A 21,494-nucleotide genomic window follows, 5' to 3' on the forward strand; every position below is an offset into this window, starting at 1 on the left:
CAGCTAAAGCCACTAAGGCGGTGAAAGATCTCATATCCGGTGCACCCGGGTAAGTCAAACTTTTAATTATACTGCAAGCCTGAGTAAGATTACGGTTTCTCTTTCATTGCAGAGTATCTTACTGGTTTCAGAAAAAGTACTGCATTGATTCAACGTACTGTCCCCTGCGTCAAATGGTTCCAATCTCCCAATGTGAGGCATCGTTGCCTGTTGAAGAGCGGGCTCCTGAGGGCTATGAAAAGTGTTCCGAGATTTCAGCACTTGGCGCCGACGGCAGCTCTAACCTGTCCCCGTAGCCAGTGTAGAATCCAAACGAGAGAGATCATGCACAACAAATGGTAGGATGCAAAGCAAATGAAGGTACACACAAAGACTACTCGACTCCCCGAAGGGTCCCCCACCTCAACCTGCACTCAGGTTGGGGTTTTTATACTATGTGGGCTCCCTTCGTTCAAATAGAAGCCTCACCCCTTTACCGGGGAAGTTCGTATTCAGTAGAGATCACGGGGAACCAAATGGCCATGGGGATTGTAACAATAACTAATCAAGTGACGTGCACTGAAGTATAGCCATCATTATATTGTAGGAAACCCAACAGCCATGCACACAGCAAGCTCCGCAAAAAGTAATGCGTTAATGATCAAATAATCAGTTTTAGTGATGTTGGTTGAGGGATAAATATTGGAAAAGACATCAGGGAGCATCCCCCTGGTCGTCTTTGTATAGTGCCATTTATGTCCACCAGACATGGCAGATGGGATCTTGGCTTAATGTTTCATCTGAAAGACAGCATCACCAGCAGTGCCCCTTCAGTGCTGCATGGGAGTGTCAACCGAGATTGTGTGCTCAAATCCCTGAGAGCACATAAAGAGAAGTAATGGAGATGCTGCACCAGCACTCCAACTTCTGTCTTCTGGCCATTCCTTCATTTGCATTAAAAGAAACCTAATAGAAGCTACTAAGCAGTACAGATTTGTAGTTTACCTGTCCACAGTCATGCTCGGAACTGCAGGTGCAGATTACTGGCCTCTCACTTCCTTGCGTTCAAAGACACAAACACGGGCACAGGTCATCATACTCTCAAAATACCAGTATATTGCATTCTTCTCGTCAGCCTGGAGTAAGCAGGAAAATATAAAAAAAGGACATAAAATTAGGAAAGGTTTAACCTGACAGCAATTTGCTCACCTATTATATGTTAGCGTTTGGTGACTAAATGGCCTGAAATAACATACAAATCACTCTCACATCCCTGAATATCTGGAGGATGATATTCAGGTCAGGTATTTTCAAAGTAGAATTACAGGATTCAACATATTCTGGAATAATTATGCAGTTTTTAACCTTTGAGCGGCAATTCTGCTCTGGCCTTCAAAGGAATAAATAGAGGTTTAGCAGAGTTTGCTCTGACAGTGGAAGAGGCACGCAGAGCTAAATGGAACCACTGCAAAGCCTCTCTCACTCACCAGACAAATGCACACTTCAATATTTACGGAGAGAACTCACTAAACTCTATAATTAGAATGTCCATATGTGTTTATAAGTTCATGACAGGAGGTCCATCCATTCTAATTATTTGCTTCTCGTTGAAGGTGTGACAGAGGACAGACTGGCATATAGCAGTGGATTTAGTGTACTTGGATTTCAGAAAGGGATGGTGGTCGGGGAGGATGGCAAGATTGTCGGGGGGGCAGGATCGTTGGGGTGGGGGCGGAATCGACGGGGGGGGGGGGGCAGGATCGTCGGGGGGCAGGATCGTTGGGGGTGGGGGCGGAATCGACGGGGGGGGGGGCAGGATCGTCGGGGAGGGGTGCACAGAGTAGTCGGGGAGTGGTGCACAGAGTAGTCGGGGAGGGGTGCACAGAGTAGTCGGGGAGGGGTGCACAGAGTAGTCGGGGAGGGGTGCAGAGAGTAGTCGGGGAGGGGTGCAGAGAGTAGTCGGGGAGGGGTGCAGAGAGTAGTCGGGGAGGGGTGCACAGAGTAGTCGGGGAGGGGTGCACAGAGTAGTCGGGGAGGGGTGCACAGAGTAGTCGGGGAGGGGTGCACAGAGTAGTCGGGGAGGGGTGCAGAGTAGTCGGGGAGGGATGCACAGAGTAGTCGGGGAGGGGTGCACAGTGTAGTCGGGGAGGTGTGCAGAGTGTAGTCGGGGAGGGATGCACAGAGTAGTCGGGGAGGGGTGCACAGAGTAGTCGGGGAGGGGTGCACAGAGTAGTCGGGGAGGGGTGCACAAGGTAGTCGGGGAGGGGTGCACAGAGTAGACGGGGAGGGGTGCACAGAGTAGTCGGGGGGGATGCACAGTGTAGTCGGGGAGGTGTGCAGAGTAGTCGGGGAGGGATGCACAGAGTAGTCGGGGAGGGGTGCACAGAGTAGTCGGGGAGGGGTGCACAGAGTAGTCGTCGGGGAGGGGTGCACAGAGTAGTCGGGGAGGGGTGCACAGAGTAGTCGGGGAGGGGTGCACAGAGTAGTCGGGGAGGGGTGCACAGAGTAGTCGGGGAGGGGTGCAATGTAGTCGGGGAGGGGTGCACAGAGTAGTCGGGGAGGGGTGCACAGTGTAGTCGGGGAGGGGTGCACAGAGTAGTCGGGGAGGGGTGCACAGAGTAGTCGGGGAGGGGTGCACAGAGTAGTCGGGGAGGGATGCACAAGGTAGTCGGGGAGGGATGCACAAGGTAGTCGGGGAGGGGTGCACAGAGTAGTCGGGGAGGGGTGCACAGAGTAGTCGGGGAGGGATGCACAGAGTAGTCGGGGAGGGGTGCACAGAGTAGTCGGGGAGGGGTGCACAGAGTAGTCGGGGAGGGGTGCACAGTGTAGTCGGGGAGGGGTGCACAGAGTAGTCGGGGAGGGGTACACAGAGTAGTCGGGGAGGGGTACACAGAGTAGTCGGGGGGGTGCACAGAGTAGTCGGGGAGGGGTACACAGAGTAGTCGGGGAGGGGTGCACAGAGTAGTCGGGGAGGGGTACACAGTGTAGTCGGGGAGGGATGCACAGTGTAGTCGGGGAGGGGTACACAGAGTAGTCGGGGAGGGATGCACAGTGTAGTCGGGGAGGGGTGCACAGAGTAGTCGGGGAGGGTACACAGAGTAGTAGTCGGGGAGGGGTACAGAGGGGGGAGGGGTACACAGAGTAGGGGAGGGGTACACAGAGTAGTCGGGGAGGGGTGCACAGAGTAGTCGGGGAGGGGTACACAGAGTAGTCGGGGAGGGGTACACAGAGTAGTCGGGGAGGGGTACACAGAGTAGTCGGGGAGGGGTGCACAGAGTAGTCGGGGAGGGGTGCACAGTAGTAGGGGAGGGGTACACAGTGTAGTCGGGGAGGGGTACACAGTGTAGTCGGGGAGGGGTGCACAGTGTAGTCGGGGAGGGGTACACAGAGTAGTCGGGGAGGGGTGCACAGAGTAGTCGGGGAGGGGTACACAGAGTAAACGGGTAGGGGTGCACAGAATAGTCGGGGAGGGGTGCACGAGTGGTTGGGGAAAGGGCAGTGTCATGGGGGTGGTGGGCGGTGTAGATCTGACAGACACACAGCCTGGTCTCACGTGAATTTGGAGGCAGTAAGGGCCTCATTGGTCCTCCTGGCATGTCGAACCCTTGCCATCCTCCCAGCCCTCTTCGTGCTCATCCTCCAGCCTCTCATGGTCATCTTCCTCAGATGAGGCCACATGTTCCTGTTTCTCCTTGTTCAGCATCTCCCCCTCTGCTGCTGTGCCAGGTTGTGGAGGGCATAGCAGTCCACCATAAAACGAGGGACTCTCTGCGGGCTCCATTGCAAAGCACCGCCAGAGCGGTACAGGCAGCAGATCCGCATTTGAGCAGCCTCGTGCAGCACTTAGTGAAGCGAGAGTGGCAAAGTGGGCCTCATTGTAGTGGATCTCCACCTCAGTATCAGGCCTCTGCATTTGTGTCATCAGCATGATCTCAACGGGTATCCCTTTGGCCCATTGCCAACCAATCATCCTGGAGTGGTCCTCGAATTGCACTCTTTGTCTCTACACACTTAAAGGACCAACAGTGTGCAGAACTAATAACCATTTCCGTATTTATGAACATCTTATAAATGGTCCATGGGATCAGGAAAAACTAAGAAAACACAAACAAATTTCTATGCCCAGCAAAAAGAAAGACCATCAGCCTCCTGAATTACACCACCTCAACCTCAGTCACAAAGGAGATGAGGTTATCCAGGAGGCCAACATGTCTACCTTTGGTTTTCTCAAACTCCTGAAAATGATCTTTTATAAGAGAGCATGTGTTACTGTAGTGCCAACCCACGCATCTGCATTCTCAACACTGAAAGCGGTGTTGGTGCAGTATCCAGAAGGAGTAATGAAAAATAAAGCCGCAGTCTTGGATGTGCTCCCTATTCACAAAGATAAGTGCATCATTTGAGTTCACAAACTAAAATTCCAGGTTCCCCATTGGTCATAAATGCATAAAAATCAATGAATCCTGTATGTTTTAAGAGTTAGGTGAACCCATCAAATGGATTAACTGGTGAAAAAAAGTTAATTAGATTGGTCACGTCGTGTACAAAAAGCAAAGAGATTGCCAAACAGCATTGTTTATTCGGAATGTACATTTCTTGGAATAGTTCATATAGTTTCCATCTGCTTACCTCAAGGGTTTTGGTGAACTAGCAGGGGTTGACAATGCTGTTTGTGCTTCAGGGGAAGTCAGATTCCTTTATATTAAGTGGAGACTGCGGTTGGGATAGAGGGGGGCCTTTGCTCTTTTGACAGGATTCCAAGTGATGTGCAGTGTAGACTGGCTCAGGGTCCACTTCCCCCCTCCTGCCGAAACCCACAGAGGATACGAACGCACAGGTTTCTCCTCGTTCAGGGATTGCTGCAGGGGGAAAAGAGAAAAAAATATCGGGGAAATGTTGGCTAATGTCACTAGACTAATAACCCAGAGACCAATTCATGATCTGGGAACATGGGTTCAAATTCCACCATGACACCTTATGGAATTTAAATTCAATTAATAAAGCTGGTTTCATGGTAGCCATGAAATTATCATTGATTGTTATGAAAATGCATCTGGCTCACCTCAGCCCTTTCGGAAGGAAATCTGCCACCCTAGTCTGGCCTGCGTATCGCTCCAGACCCACAGCAATGTACTTGACTCTTAGCTGCCTTCTATAAATCACTCCGTTCAAGTGCAATTAGGGATGGGCAACAAATGCCAGTTTTGCCAGCAACGTCCACCGTCCACATCCCATCAAAGAATAAACTTGTGCACAATGCACTTTCAACCTCATTCTGTACATTTCTAGGACATCCTGCTTGATTGGTGGATTTATATCGTTAGGATAGTCACCAATCGGGGAGCAACATTTACCAGTCTTGTAGGCCAGGAACAGTGAGATGGAAGCTCATCAAATTTATGATGGACCACGGGTGGGAAAAGTGTCAATAATAACAGCCATGGAGGAAAAAAGGTAACAATGCAAGCAACAGAGTGAAAAATAGGCAAGACAGTAGATGGCAAAGAAGCAGAAAAGACCAGATGAGGAAAATAAGTCAGGTCTAGATTCTAGTGAATGGGAATCTGCTTAGACTGTTAAGGTATGGGGGACGGGGCTTGGTATCACGATCGAAGGAACTGGTGAAGAAGCAAACAAGAAACATTGACGACAGTAAGTGCTTTTGAATGCATGGTAACCAGAATTCCTGAGCCTGGGAAATTCTGGTACGTGAAGGAGGGTGAGGAGAACGGGACCAATAAGCAGCTGCACTGTTTGTGGACCATAAGTTGAAATGTTTCCCTCCCGCGTCACCACCATGTCCATCCCCTGCCCCAATCAGATGTCAGACTATCTGCCAATCACTCCCTGGCTGCATTCCTGTCTGGCAGGTATCAAAGCAGTCTCTTCGGCTGGTTGATGGAGGGAGAAAGTTGTTCATTTAAAAGTTAAAAGAAGTCTTGAAGAGATCTGGGAAATCTATACTTCCAGGATTTCCATCCAAAAGATCCTCATAAAACACCATATCCATTTCCACTCCCAACTCTTCCTGGCCCCGAATAAATATCATGGTCTTAAAAGTAGCAATATGAACTGCCTCCATTACTATCAAATATCTAATAATTATTGGCCATTAAACAGAAGAAAATCAGGGGCTGTCTCTGTTTGGGAGATAAAGGGCTGGATTCTCCGAATTTGCGGCTAGGTCCAGAGGAAGCGTCTGGACCAAAAAGCCAGCGCCACCCACGCACTGATGCTCCGCCCGGTGGAGGGGTTAGCAGCTGCGCCATGTAAAGCCACGGCATTACCTGCAGATACGGACGGAGAATGGCCGGGCCCGTTGCCGCGCATGCGCGCACGGCAGCTGCGCCGTACAAGATGGCGCAGGACGCGTGCAGACCTGGCCTGCCAAACAGTGCCCCCCCTCCTCACCCCTCACCAGTCCCCCCAGCTCCTGTCGAAGCCCCCGGCCAGCGGAACAGCTCCCCACTCCTCCCCAGCAGCCGGCTGGACAGTCCGCAGCCGCCACGAGTGGTCCCCGGAAACTGAGAGGACACGTGACCGACGGCATCAGGAGATCGGCCCATCAGGAGAGGGCCTCAGGTGACGTCCTAAGGCCGTTCCGACGGCGTACTCCGAGATTATGCCGTTTTTGAGGCGGCAGGGCATCCAAAAAACAGCACCGCCCCTGATTTTGTCGTAAAAAACGGATTCTCTGGCCAATTGCCGAACGCCATTTCGCCGTCGGCAATCAGAGAATCCCGCTCTAAGTGTTCCTGCCAGAATGGAAGTGCATGCAATTTTCGTTCCTGTTGGGGGAGCTGTTAGTTCAGAGATTCGGGACATTCAAATGGACCAGCACTCTACTGGCATGAATTAGAAGCAATTCCCATCCCCGCTGGCAGCGGATTCGCTGGGGCCAGAATTTGCATTAAAGGGCCTGACAGGCTAGAGCTGTTTACATGCGTTCCAATCACCACACACTCTCGATCCAGCAAAGAAGATGGCTGGAAGAAGACCTGTCAGCACAATCAGTGCTGTCAGCCTCACCAGGAGACAGCTCATGATCCTGAGGGGCGAGTGTCACTGGTGAGGCCTCCACTCAGAGGGGCAGTCTGCCAGGGAGGATTCCAAAGGCCACGGCACAGGTGCCCATTGGTTGGGGTAAGCTCTGGCAAACACCCGCTTCCTCTGTGCTTCGGAGGAATGACATCACCTGGTGGGCCAGCAACTGAGCATGGCCAAAGCAATGATGATACTGCTGGGGTCTGAAGGTTCCGGGAGTGGGGGTGCTGCTGGAGTCTGAGAATTCAGCCCCAGGTCTTTTGGCATGTATGAAAGTCCAACAGGAAGAATTATAAAATAAACTTGCTTCAATTGAAAATTGTCTAAATCTTTGTTTATTAAGAATTCACTGCAAAATATTAAAAATTACAAATTTCTTCAAGAAAAGTTTGTCAGAGATATTCGCCATGGACCTCTTGTTGGCGGCAGGTGAAAGGTCACACACAAGGTAGCTCCCGCCAAAGTCCGTGTTTTTATTTCTTTAAATTTAGAGTACCCAATTCTTTTTTCCAATTAAGGGGCAATTTAACGTGGCCAATCCACCTACCCGGCACATCTTTGGGTTGTGGGGCTGAAACATACACAGACACGGGGAGAATGTGCAAACTCCATAAGAACTAGGAGCAGGAGTAGGCCATCTGGCCCCTCGAGCCTGCTCCGCCATTCAATGAGATCATGGCTGATCTTTTGTGGACTCAGCTCCACTTTCCGGCCCGAACACCATAACCCTTAATCCTTCAAAAAACTATCTATCTTTACCTTAAAAACATTTAATTTTTTTTTATAAATGTTTTTTATTGAGTATTAAAAACATTTAATGAAGGAGCCTCAACTGCTTCACTGGGCAAGGAATTCCATAGATTCAAAACCCTTTGGGTGAAGAAGTTCCTCCTAAACTCGGTCCTAAATCTACTTGCCCTTATGTTGAGGCAATGTCCCCTAGTTCTGCTTTCACCCGCCAGTGGAAACAACCTGCCCGCATCTATCCTATCTATTCCCTTCATAATTTTAAATGTTTCTATAAGATCCCCCCTCATCCTTCTAAATTCCAACGAGTACAGTCCCAGTCTACTCAACCTCTCCTCATAATCCAACCCCTTCAGCTCTGGGATTAACCTAGTGAATCTCCTCTGCACACCCTCCAGTGCCAGTATGTCCTTTCTCAAGTAAGGAGACCAAAACTGAACACAATACTCCAGGTGTGGCCTCACTAACACCTTATACAATTGCAACATAACCTCCCTAGTCTTAAACTCCATCCCTCTAGCAATGAAGGACAAAATTCCATTTGCCTTCTTAATCACCTGTTGCATCGGTAAACCAACTTTCTGTGACTCATGCACTAGCACACCCAGGTCTCTCTGCACAGTGGCATGCTTTAATATTTTATCGTTTAAATAATAATCCCGTTTGCTGTTATTCCTACCAAAATGGATAACCTCATATTTGTCAACATTGTATTCCATCTGCCAGACCCTAGCCCATTCACTTAACCTATCCAAATCCCTCTGCAGACTTCCAGTATCCTCTGCACTTTTTGCTTTACCACTCATCTTAGTGTCATCTGCAAACTTGGACATGTTGCCCCTTGGTCCCCAACTCCAATCATCTATGTAAATTGTGAACAATTGTGGGCCCAACACGGATCCCTGAGGGACACCACTAGCTACTGATTGACAACCAGAGAAACACCCATTAATCCCCACTCTTTGCTTTCTATTAATTAACCAATCCTCTATCCATGCTACTACTTTACCCTTAATGCCATGCATCTTTATCTTATGCAGCAACCTTTTGTGTGCACCTTGTCAAAGGCTTTCTGGAAATCCAGATATACCACATCCATTGGCTCCCCGTTATCTACTGCACTGGTAATGTCCTCAAAAAATTCCACTAAATTAGTTAGACACGACCTGCCCTTTATGAACCCATGCTGCGTCTGCCCAATGGGACAATTTCTATCCAGATGCCTCACTATTTCTTCCTTGATGATAGATTCCAGCATCTTCCCTGTTACCGAAGTTATGCTCACTGGCCTTATAATTTCCTGCTCTCTGTCTACCTCCTTTTTTAAACAGTGGTGTCACGTTTGCTAATTTCCAATCCACCGGGACCACCCCAGAGTCTAGTGAATTTTGGTAAATCATCATTAGTGCATCTACAATTTCCCTAGCCATCTCTTTTAGCACTCTGGGATGCATTCCATCAGGGCCAGGAGACTTGTCTACCTTTAGCCCCATTAGCTTGCCCATCACTACCTCCTTAGTGATAACAATCCTCTCAAAGTCCTCACCTGTCATAGCCTCATTTCTATCAGTCATTGGCATGTTATTTGTGTCTTCCACTGTGAAGACCGACCCAAAAAACCTGTTCAGTTCCTCAGCCATTTCCTCATCTTCCATATTAAAACTCCCTTCTCATCCTCTAAAGGACCAATATTTACCTTAGCCACTCTTTTTTGTTTTATGTATTTGTAAAAACTTTTACTGTCTGTTTTTATATTCTGAGCAAGTTTACTCTCATACTCTATCTTACTCTTCTTTATAGCTTTTTTAGTAGCTTTCTGTTGCCCCCTAAAGATTTCCCAGTCCTCTAGTCTCCCACCAATCTTTGCCACTTTTGCAGTTCCTCAACTGTTCCACCATAAAGTCTTTGCTCCCAGTCTACCTTAGCTAGTTCTTCTCTCATCCCATTGTAATCTCCTTTGTTTAAACACAAAACACTAGTATTTGATTTTACTTTCTCACCCTCCATCTGTATTTTAAATTCCACCATATTGTGATCGCTCCTTCCCAGAGGATCCCTAACTATGAGATCATGAATCAATCCTGTCTCATTACACAGGACAAGATCTAGGACCGCTTGTTCCCTCGTAGGTTCCATTACATACTGTTCTAGGAAACTATCGCGGATACATTCTATAAACTCCTCCTCAAGGTAGCCTTGACCGACCTGGTTAAACCAATCGACATGTAGATTAAAATCCCCCATGATAACTGCTGTACCATTTCTACATGCATCAGTTATTTCTTTGTTTATTGCCTGCCCCACCATAACGTTACTATTTGGTGGCCGATAGACTACTCCTATCAGTGACTTTTTCGCCTTACTATTCCTGATTTCCACCCAAATGGATTCAACCTTATCCTCCATAGCACCGATGTCATCCCTTACTATTGCCCGGATGTCATCCTTAAATAACAGAGCAACACCACCTCCCTTACCATCCACTCTGTCCTTCCGAATAGTTTGATACCCTCGAATATTTCACTCCCAGTCGTGACCATCCTTTAACCATGTTTCAGTAATGGCCACTAAATCATAGTCATTCACGATGATTTGTGCCATCAACTCATTTACTTTATTCCGAATACTACGAGCATTCAGGTAAAGTACACTTATGTTGGTTTTTTTAACCTCTGTTTTGAATCTTAACATCTCCAGTTTTATTCCTTTTAGTATTACTGGGCCTATTCACTGAGCTCGCCTCAGTCACTGTACCTTGTACTGTCGCCCTTTTTGATTTTTGACTATGTCTTCTCTGCCTTGCACTTTTCCCCTTACTTCCTTTGCTTCTGTCCCCGTTTTACTACCTTCCAACTTCCTGCAATCAGTTCCCATCCCCCTGCCACATTAGTTTAAACCCCTCCCCACAGGACAGTGACCTAGAACTGGGATCAAACCTGGGACCCTCGGTGCCGTGAAGCAGCAGTGCTAACCACTGCACCACCGTGCTGCCCCCAATTGTCTGTGTTTTTTGGTCCTTTTAGCCCGGTTTCCTGAGGAAATTTGTGGATAGACCTGGCCCATCTCACAGTTCTTTGTGAGACTATGTCAAAGACTGCAAAAAAGAACGTCGGAAAGAAGGGAACAAGTGGTAGCCCTTCAGAGGAGACGAGGAACGTGCGAAGCTCATTGGGAGCAAAGATGGCGGAGGTAAGCTCATCGGGTGGGACGCACCTATTACAGTGGCTAAGCTGACAGAGGGTAATGGCAACTGAGTTTGAGACACAATTCGGCAAGCACTTTGAGAGAGAAGGAAGATGTTGGAGATCCTCCAAAAGTCGGTGGGAAAATGCGCTGGGTCTATCATAAAGTAATGAGTATAGAAAATGGCCCACAATGGAGGGTTATGAAGGCTTTGGTCTGTTACTCATTTGCGGGGGCAAGGGGGCTACCTCACTACCTGGCAGAGTACTGTTAGTGAATCGGATGAGGTAGGGGCAAGGGCTACAGTGGTTGGACCTGTTCAGACAAGATTAGATCAGAAATCGGTCTAAGCCAAAGTCAGTGACCCCTTCGGGGACAGCAAAGGTATCAATGGCGTTTATGAAGGAGATGGATCTGTGGCGGATTATGTATCCTGGGAGCAAGAAATTTTCTTTTTTCTCCCCAGTACATAATGTGTATTCGTGGATTGACTTTTTTTATGATGGGAATGTCTCTTTTGTCTGGAGCGAAGAAAGCGGAATACTCCGCGATAGTTATCTGAGATCACGTTCCACACCTGGTAGATTTGGCATTAGTGATGGGTCCAGTTCTGGAATGGAGGCTGAATGTGACAGATCTGGGGTTCTCTGCATTGATATCAAGAGAGAAAGATGAGTATGAACGGTTTAATGAAAATGGGTTGATCTTGCACTCAGTTCCGTGGGAGGCCATGAAAACAGTGGTCAGAAGGGAAATAATCTCGCATAAAGCATAGAAAGACAGGGAGGCAAGGAAGGACCGCCACAGGTTGGTAGATGAGATCTTGGAGATAGATGGCCAATACTCGTGTGACCTCCTAGTTAGCAGGAAAAAGTTGCAGACGCAGTGCGACTTATTATCCACAGTTAAGGTAGTGCACCAATTGCGGCGCTCGAGGGGTGTTATGTACGAGGATGGGGAGAAGGTTAGTCATCTTTTGGTTTGCCAGTTGAGGCGGCGAGATATTATTTTGGCCCGAAACATGAGTGGCGGGCTGGTGTCCGCGCTGGACAAAGTCAAGGGGCGTTTGAAGTGTTCTATAGGAATATTCAGAGGTCAGAGCCGCCCAAGGAGGGGTCAGATATGTTGGGAATTCTTGGAGGGGTCCCTGTGTCCCAAGGTCAAGAAAGAAGAAAGTAAAGGGTTGGAAGTGTCTTTGGGGATGGAGGAGATTGTGCCAGCTATAGGACAAATGCAGACGAGTAAGACCCTGGGGCCGGACAAATTCCCAGTCCAATTTTAGAAGTTTGCAGGACAATTGGTACCGTTGGTGGATGTTGGCCCACCTTTGGCCATCGACCTAGGGTTTCAGGTAGGTGGGGGGATAATGAGGGGAGGGGTACAGCATAGGGTGTCCATGAAAACTGATGATCACTTACTGTATGTGACGGACCCAATCCCCATAATGGACGATGTAATGGGGCTGCTGAGGCAATTCGGCTCTTTTTCAGGGTTCAGGTTAAACCTGGAAAAATGTGAGCGCTTCCTGGTTAATCCCTTGGGGAGGTGAGTCAATCTGGGTGTGGTTGGCTGATTCCAACTTTAGGTATCTGGGGGTCCAGGTGGCCTGGGTTTGGGTCTGGTTATCCTGAACTATGAGCTTGGTGAGTAGGAGCAGGAATGATGCTCAGAGATGGGACAATTTTCCTCTGTCCTTGGCGGCAGGGTTCAGGGTTCCCGTACCAGGATCCCCGAACAGGCGGCAGAATGTGGCGACTAGGGGCTTTTCACAGTAACTTCATTTGAAGCCTACTTGTGACAATAAGCGATTTTCATTTCATTTCATTCAGTCCGTCAAGATGAACATTTGCCAAGACTTATGTTTTGTGCCAGTGTTAGCTGGTCTTTCCCCACAAATCCTTTTTTGGGAAAGTAGAAAAGTTGATCATGTCCTTTATATGGGTGGATAAGTCAGTCAGGACAGTGTTGTTGGAGTTGCACTCATCCAAGCAAGGACAGTCCTCCAGAGGGACAATCAGGGGGCTGGCTTGGTGTTGGCGAGCCTAACATATTATTACTGGGTAGCAAATGCGGAGAAGGTGTTGGGTTGGAGTAGGGATCTGGGAACCACGTGGGTCAGATGGAATCAAGTCGTGTAGAGGATCTGGGTTGAGGGCATTAGCGATGGTCTCGCTCCCGTTCTCACCAGTGAAATATTCGGCGAATTGATGGTTGTCTCCACCTTGAAGGCATGGAGACAATTTCGACCGCATTTTAAATTGTGGACTGTATCGAAGCTGGCTCTGATCTGTATGAATCGTATGTTCGAGCCTGCGAGACTGGATGCCACGTTCGGGGAATGGGAGGGGTGGTTTGCCAGTTTAGAGGAATTGTCGGAGAAGTTTGGGCACTCGCAGTCTGAATCATTCAGATGCTTGAAGTTCAGAATTTTGTGAAACAGATCTTCCCGACATTCCCTGTGGCGTCGCCAACCTCGTTAATGGAGAGGGTTCTTTCACTCGCACAGTTGGAGGAAGGGAGTATTTCCGGTATCTATGGACAGATTATGTCGGGGGACTCAGTATTGGTGGAGGGGATTAAGGCGGAGTGGGAGGTGGAGTTGGGGCCTGTTTTGGATGATGAGGTATGGAGTGGGGCTCTGCAGAGGGTGAACTATGGGTCGGTGTGCGTGAGGCTTGATATAATACAACTTAAGGTAGTGTATAGGGCTCACCTGACTAGATCCACAAGACCATAAGATATAGGAGCCAAATTAGGCCATTTGGTCCATCGTGTCCTCTCCACCATTCAATCATGGCTGATATGTTTCTCATCCCCGTTCTCCTGCGTTCTTCTCATAACCCCTGATCCCCTTATTAATCAAGAGCATATCTATCTTTGCTTTAAAGACTCTGTGACTTGGCCTCCACAGCTTTCTGCAGCAATTATTTCCATAGATTCACCACTCTGTTTGAAGAAATTCCTCCTCATCTCTGATTTAAAGGATCGTCCCTTTAGTCTGAGGCTGTGCCCTCGGGTTCTAGTTTCTCCTACTAATGGAAACATTCTCTCTACGTCCACTCTATCTTTTTTTATTTCATTCATTTTTTATGGGAAATGGGCGTCGCTGGTTAGGCAAGCATTTATTGCCCATTCCTAGTTGCACTTCAGAAGGTGGTGGTGAGTGGCCTTCTTGAACCACTGCAATGCTTCAGGTGTAGGTACACCCACCATGCTGTTCTAGGAAGGAGGATCAATCAAGCGGGCTGCTTTGTCCTGGATGGTGTCGAGCGTCTTGAGTGTTGTTGGAGCTGCACTCATCATTCCTGACTTGTGCCTTGTAGATGGTTGACAGGCTTTGGGGAGTCAGGAGATGAGTTACTCGCCACTGGATTCTGAACCTTTGATCTTCCCTGGTAGCCACAGTATTAATGTGGCTAGTTCAGTTCAGTTTCTGATCAATGGCAACCCCCAGAATGTTGATTGCGGAAGATTCAACAATGGTAATGCCATTGAATGTCAAGGGACGATGGTTAGATCCTCTCTTGTAGTAGATGGTTAATGCCTGAGACTTGAGGCGCGAATGTAACTTGCCACTTGTCAGCCCAAGCCTGGATATTGCCCAGATCTTGCTGCATTTGGACATGGACTGCTTCATTATCTGAGGATTGTGAATGGTATCGAACATTGTGCAGTCATCTGCAAACATCCACACTTCTGACCTTATTTTTTTTTTTTAAATTTAGAGTACCCAATTATTTTTTCCAATTAAGAGGCAATTTAAAGTGGCCAATACACCTACCTTGCACATCTTTGGGTTGTGGGGGTGAAACCCACGCAGACACGGGGAGAATGTGCAAACTCCACACGGACAGTGACCCAGGGCCGGGATTCGAACCCGGGTCCTCAGGGCCGTAGGCACCAATGCTAACCACTGTGCCACCGTGCTGCCCACACTTCTGACCTTATGATGGAAGGCAAGTCATTGATGAAGCAGCTGAAGATGGTTGGGCCTAGGATACTACCCTGAGGATCTCCTGCAGATTTAGGCCTCTCAGTATCCCGCAAGTTCCAATGAGATCCCCCCTAAGCCTTCTAAACTCCATCGAGTACAGACCCAGAGTCCTCAACCGCTCCTCATATGACAAGTCCTTCATTGCGGGGATCATTCTTGTGAACCTCCTCTGGACCCTCTCCAAGGCCAGCACATCCTTCCTTCGATGCAGGGCCCAAAATGCTGACAATATTCCAAATGGAGTCTGACCAGAGTCTTATACAGTCTCAACAGTACATCCCTGCCCTTGTATTCTAGCCCTCTTGACATGATGAGTCAGTTCTTTGCAGGGGTGGAGGACAAGTGCGAGAACTGTGCAGGGGGTCCAGCCAATCATGCGCACATGTTTTGGTCATGTCCCAGGCTTGTGAGTTTCTGGGTCACCTTCTTTGGCAATGTCAGAGATTCTGAAAATTGAGCTGGAACCCTGTCCCTTAGTGGCCATATGTGGGGTGTCGGACTCGCCAGAGCTGCAGAGGGGCGCGGGGGCCAATGCCCTGGCCTTGCTGATTGCCCGGAAGTAAATGCTGATGGAGTGGGGGTCAGCTTTTCTGCCCAGTGCCTCAGTATGGCTGGGAGATCTGACTGAGCCTATACACCGTGAGGGGAGCAATTGAGGGGTTTTACCGAAGATGGCAGCTGTTTATTGGGTATTTCAAACAGCTCGGCACCGTCAGTTACCAAGATGGGTGGGGGAGGGGTTAAGTTATAGGATAGTAGGAGGGAATGGGGGATTCTTACTGTTTGGTTGTGTTTTGTTTTTTGTGATGTATAAATGGAAAAAAGTTGAATAAAAATATTTTTAAAAATGATGTGAACCATTTCATTATAACTGTTCTAATTTATTGTGAGGAATGGAAGTCATACAATGGATGACAGAAATTTGGCCTGCAATCTGGAAAAATGTGCAAGTTGGGTTTGTCAACGAGTATTTTCAACTTCTACTCAGTTATCAAACCATGTTCTTCATTAGATAATTGATGTCGCAAGTACTAACCATATTCAACCACTTTCTTCTTTTTTCTCTTTCTAGTTCTTGGTTTCCACTCTTCGTCGTCTGCTAGCGCATCGTAGAATATCAGGTCCTCCCGCAGCGCCTTGTTCAGTTGCCTCCTGCGTCTCCCAAATGTCTTCATCACGAATACCTCACGCTTTGGGCACTTGCAGTTGAACATGCACTCCGGCTTGCGACAATGTGTGGGCGGCTGCTTCATCTGTGACAGACTGGAACAAATGCAGCCTAAGCGGCAGAACTCATTCTTACACACTGGTGCCCGCTTTGGTATCACCCGACGCTTTCTTGATTGAAGCGTTCCCTAGGAGACGATATGGGAAATACAAACTTTTATTACTAACTCATTCCAATATTAAATCATACTCTGTTAACCTCACTTAAGTGAGCGTAAACTTAAAAAGGAAATGCTGTCAATACTCGTTATAGAAAAGAAAGCAATCTGCTTAAGACCCCATGTTTTTCTGTCTGTCTCGTGGGATCAGTTCAACAAAAATCTTTTAGAACCATAGAAAAGATACAGCACAGAAGGGGTGATTCAGCACATCTTATCCATGCCAATCTAGGATCCCTTTCTAATCCCATTTTCCTGCACACAGCCCATAGCCCTGTAGCTCACAGCATTTAAGGTGTGAGACAGGTACTTTTTAAAAAGAGTTTCGGGTCTCTGTCTCCACTATCAACTGTCCTTACTTTTGTATTCTATACCTCTGCCAATGAAGGAGAGCATTCCATATGCCTTCGTAACAACCTTATCTACCTGTACTACTTACTACCTTTAGGGACCTGTGAACTTGCACACTAGATTACTCACTTCATCCACCACTCTCAGTATATTCCCTTTTACTGTTTGCATTACCTCGTACTTATCAGAGTTGAACTCCATCTGCCACATTCCGGTCCAGTCCACCAACCCATCTATATCATTTGAGCTTACAGCTGCTACCCTCTACATGGCCAATTTTTGTGTTGTCTGCAAATTTCCAAATTGTGCCCTCCACGTTCAAGTCCAAATTGTTCATATATAAAACAAACAGCAGGGGTCCCAACAACGAGTCCTACGGAACACCACTTGAAACAGCTTTTCATTCACAAGGCCAGCCATCGACCATTACCCTTTGCTACCCTTTTGCAACCCATTTCTTTCCTGTTGAGACCATAATTTCAATATCCTTCAACAACCCTGTACAAATCTCCAGCTGACTTTCAATGGCAGCATACATCTGGCATGTGCTTCCTACAACATTCTCCTCATCAGTTAATCCACCGGTGGAGAACAAAACAACAGCAATGGTACCTGGAATACGACAGCCTGCCACTGTGCATATGCAATTTGGAAGATCACCAATTACATGGCAGCGCATTGTTAGCACGGTTGTTTCACAGAGCCAGGGACCCGGGTTCGATTCCCGGCTTGGGTTACTGCCTGTGCGGAGTCTGCACATTGTCCCAGTGCCTGCGTGGGTTTCGTCCGGGAGCTCCGGTTTCCTCCCACAGGTCCCGAACGACATGCTGTTAGGCGAATTGGGACATTCTGAATTCTCCCTCAGTGTACCCAACAGGCGCTGGAATGTGGCGACTAGGGGGTTTTCACAGTAACATCATTGTAGTGTTAATGTAAGCCTATTTGTGACACTAATAAAGATTATTAATTATAAGGAATAAAATAATCACATAGCAGGAAAGCCATACACTAGATATTAATAATACGTGTACTTTTTGATTGCATCTCGAGTGGAACTGGAGTCTGAAGGAATTACTGAGCCTAACAAGGCAGCAAAAGGTGCATGCACATGCTTGCATGTTTACAGAGGGGCACCACAACTCTTCAAAAGGGCAATGCGGCATTATTCCCCCTGCTCAGGCCTAGTCTTTAGTGTTCAAGTTGAACAATTGTGAAAATCACCACAGTATATAATTAATATATTGTTACGGCAAAGCATAATATAGTCTTTGTTTTAACAAAAATACGGTTCCAACCTATGAGCATTGAAAAATTGTACAAGATATTGGGCTTGCAGCTGATCATGCCGACAGGATCTTTTGGTTGGGTCGACAGCGCACCCCTGCCATGGGTTTCCTGGTGGTGTGGGGTGGATTCAATGGGATTTGCCATTGATAGCAGTCCCAACTGCACTTACAACATTTATTGCGGGTACCCTAGTTTCTAATTAAAAATCAAATTCAATCTCCTTGAATTCTTATGAACATTTGAACTAGGAACAGTAGGCCATTCAGGCCCTTGATCCCCTTTTAGCCCTTTGTCAACACATTTGTCCAGGTTTCTTCTTCAATATAGAACGGAACTGGTACCTGTGCTGTTAGTAGGGTAATGAGAGATGCCTCTGCTCGTTCTTCTGTAATGTAAGTCCTCGACTTCCCATCCCAAAGGGCGCTATTCTCCAGATCCATCAACTTTAGCTGTTTTTTGGATAGCGCAGGGGGTCTCATACGTACAGAACATACCGGAAAACTGGAAGTTTTAATTGGTGGGCTTGCTGTTTTTGAAGTTGCTTTTGCACTGCTTGCAGACTTCTGTTCTTTCCCGGCCAAGATGGATCCCATCACTTTTCCACTCTGTTTGGTGGCTTTGGAAACAGTGCCAACCGAAACGGGCTGTGGCGAAACGACAGCTTGACTGGGCGCATGGGACTGTCGCAGGGTGGCTTCGGGTGCCCGATGTTTTAATACACTATCCAATGTTCGGACGTAACTAGAGCTTTTGGTAGGCATCTGATACACAACTTTTGATACTTTGCTAACACACAGATCAGCTCGTTGTTTGATGATTTTCTCTTCATTTTCCAGGTATTCATCTAGTTTGTCACTCAGGAAGGCAGAGCGATTTTTCATGGTGTTTTCCAGACTGGTACCTGGAATAACATGAAAACAAAGCATCAGTTCATTTGTTACTGCTGTCAAGTCCAAAGAAATTTTCATTGACTGAAGTAGAGTAGTTCAACTGAGTTACCCCTCCTCACCACAGCCATCTGAATACTGTAGTGCAACTCTTTAACATGCCTACTGCCATATACTGAACCAAGTTGCTTAGGGAAAGCTATCTTTGACTTTGAATGACAAACATTTACATGGATTAAAAAACAAAAAGCACCCTTAGGTGCTATCATCCAATTGCAAGCACTCTACTCACGAGATGCACTGACACATTCCACTGAAGATATTAAACATTGCATCTCTTCCTTGATAGTAAACTCCCACTGTTATGCCCATAGTGAAATACAAACATTACTGCCTGGATCAATTCCTGGCTCTGATCTGAAGGCTCGAGACTCCCTTGTGCCTCATTTCCATGGAGCTACCAAGCCACAAAGAACAGGCAACTCGCTGCCAAAAAGCAATGCATGATTGGATCAGTGCAGGTGATGCAATGACTGTCAGGTAAGTGAGGATGAGGCAATCGGATCGGGGAAGAAACAAAGAGGAACTATTAGCCATCGGGAATGGGAAAAAGTTAGCAAGATCGGAGTGGGGACAGTTATGGGGAAGATGGCACAATGGCCAAATGTGGCTTGTGTTCATTGAATGTGGGTTCAGGAGGATCACCTTGGGGATAGCTTTTAAATTTGTTGTTGAGTGGGAATGTACTTGACCAATAGACTGCCTCGATAGTCCAACCTGGATTTTTGTTCCACTGGTTTCAATGGAGTGAAAAAAATCAAGTGGCTTCTACACAGGATGGGATGAATTCCACTTGGTTACCAGTTGAAAGCTACCCCCATTAACTTTACACAATCACACGATCACCTATTTATGAACTTACTTGCTTCAGCATGCTTGGAAACAGATGTTCCAGACTTCTGTACCAGTCTTTGCTTCCAACCCTTTAGCTTTGTGAAATCATTTGTTTTTCCTGTTCTGGAAACAAAGGGAATTTCTTCTTCTGCAGAATGTTCATTAAAAAAAAAACACATTAGAGAAGACCACACCAACTGCAACCACACGAACATTTCAAATCTAAATTGATGGTTATTGCTGATGCACAAATTAAGACAGGGTGTAGGGAGAAGTAAATATTTTTAAAAGGCATCATTGCTCATCAATTTTCTGACTATGTTAAGAATTTGGATTTACAGCTAGTTTGGAAAAACTGTTGTGAGGGCGAAGTATCTTCCAGTGAAATACATTCTACTTATATAAAAATGGGAAAGGGGAGAATAATGTTTTTCTGTGTGTCTTTTCAAAAGACAGAACAAGGTGAGGATGTGAATCAATAACCTGCGGCCGAGTCAATTCTCCAACACTGAGTTAGATACAGGGAGCACAGCTAACCCACTGTGCTGTGCCCGAGTTGGAGGGGTAGGGGAGGGAACAGTATATAAATTTCCTTTTGGACAAAGAAAGGGAGTTATAATTCTTGCTGATTAGATATGCTCAAGATCTCTACTCAAAATAAGCATTGAGAAGCAGAGCTTATGTCCATATACCCAAACAGTGCAGATAAGCTGCCCTCAAACATCTAACAAGCGCAAACAGCCAACAGCAGCCTCTCATCTCCCTCCAACTGAACCATTTCAAATTTCCTGGCCTTAGCTTGGTGTCTCCTCACGACAGCATACCATGGAAAACAAATATGTTGGGAACAGAACGGATGTGGTTGTCAAATTGGTACTAGCTTGGCTTCTTTCCAATTTCATTTGGTTACAGTGCTTTAATTGAAAAGGAAAATCACCTAGGTTTTGAATAGAGACTTTTCACCAAATTTCAGTCATGTATTTAACAAATGGTGAAACATTTTGGTTTCCATTTTATAAGACATTTAAAAAAAATCATGGTCATTGTTTTCTTTCTCATAAAACGCTATAATTAATTAATGAGCACTTAAATGAACACAAATAAATTAACTGCATTGCAATTTCTAACAAAATGTCCTGGGGTCATGAAATGTCCTTGGCAGACAGGATTACGGAGAATCCCAAGGCATTTTATATGTATATTAGGAACAAGAGGGTAACTAGAGAAAGTGTTGGTCGGGAAGTATGTGATGGTGAGTGGTAAGCTGCAGGGGGAGCAGGTGGTGTTGGTGAATGTTTACACCCCAAATTGGGACGATGCGGGGTGTATGCGGCGAATGTTGGGCCGCATTCCGGACCTGGAGGTGCGGGGCCTGATCATGGGGGGGAAGAGGAGAGGGACCAACGTCCGCTCTGGCGCTTGGATGTGGGGCTGCTGGCAGATAAGGAGGTGGCCGAGGGGGTTCGGGGGTGTATTGAGAGGTACCTTGAGGCCAACGATAACGGGGAGGTCCGAGTGGGGACGGTCTGGGAGGCATTGAAGGCGGTGACTAGAGGGGAGTTGATTTCCATCCGAACACATAGGGAGAGGGGGGAGCAGAGGGAGAGGGAGAGACTGAGAGGGGAGATGGTGAGGGTGGATAGGGGATATGCGGAGGCTCCGGAGGAGGGATTGCTGGGGGAGAGGCGTAGCCTTCAGGCCAGGTTCGACCTATTGACTACCAGAAAGGCGGAAGCTCAGTGG

General features: G+C 47.2%; 1 protein-coding gene across 1 annotated transcript in view; it reads right to left on the reverse strand.

Annotated features, from left to right (window-relative positions):
* The window catches only part of LOC119962263 (MAX gene-associated protein-like), a 151,952-nt gene that overhangs the window by 74,939 nt on the left and 55,519 nt on the right, over positions 1-21,494 (reverse strand). Inside the window, 10 exon segments of the mRNA XM_038790254.1 lie at positions 985-1,034; positions 1,037-1,115; positions 1,249-1,369; positions 4,609-4,664; positions 4,666-4,785; positions 4,788-4,838; positions 11,210-11,268; positions 15,984-16,302; positions 18,312-18,871; positions 19,780-19,899. Of these exon segments, the coding sequence (XP_038646182.1) occupies positions 985-1,034; positions 1,037-1,115; positions 1,249-1,369; positions 4,609-4,664; positions 4,666-4,785; positions 4,788-4,838; positions 11,210-11,268; positions 15,984-16,302; positions 18,312-18,871; positions 19,780-19,899 (1,535 nt within the window).

The sequence above is a fragment of the Scyliorhinus canicula genome, chromosome 2 (genome assembly GCF_902713615.1).
Source record: "Scyliorhinus canicula chromosome 2, sScyCan1.1, whole genome shotgun sequence".
Taxonomy (NCBI): Eukaryota; Metazoa; Chordata; class Chondrichthyes; order Carcharhiniformes; family Scyliorhinidae; genus Scyliorhinus; species Scyliorhinus canicula.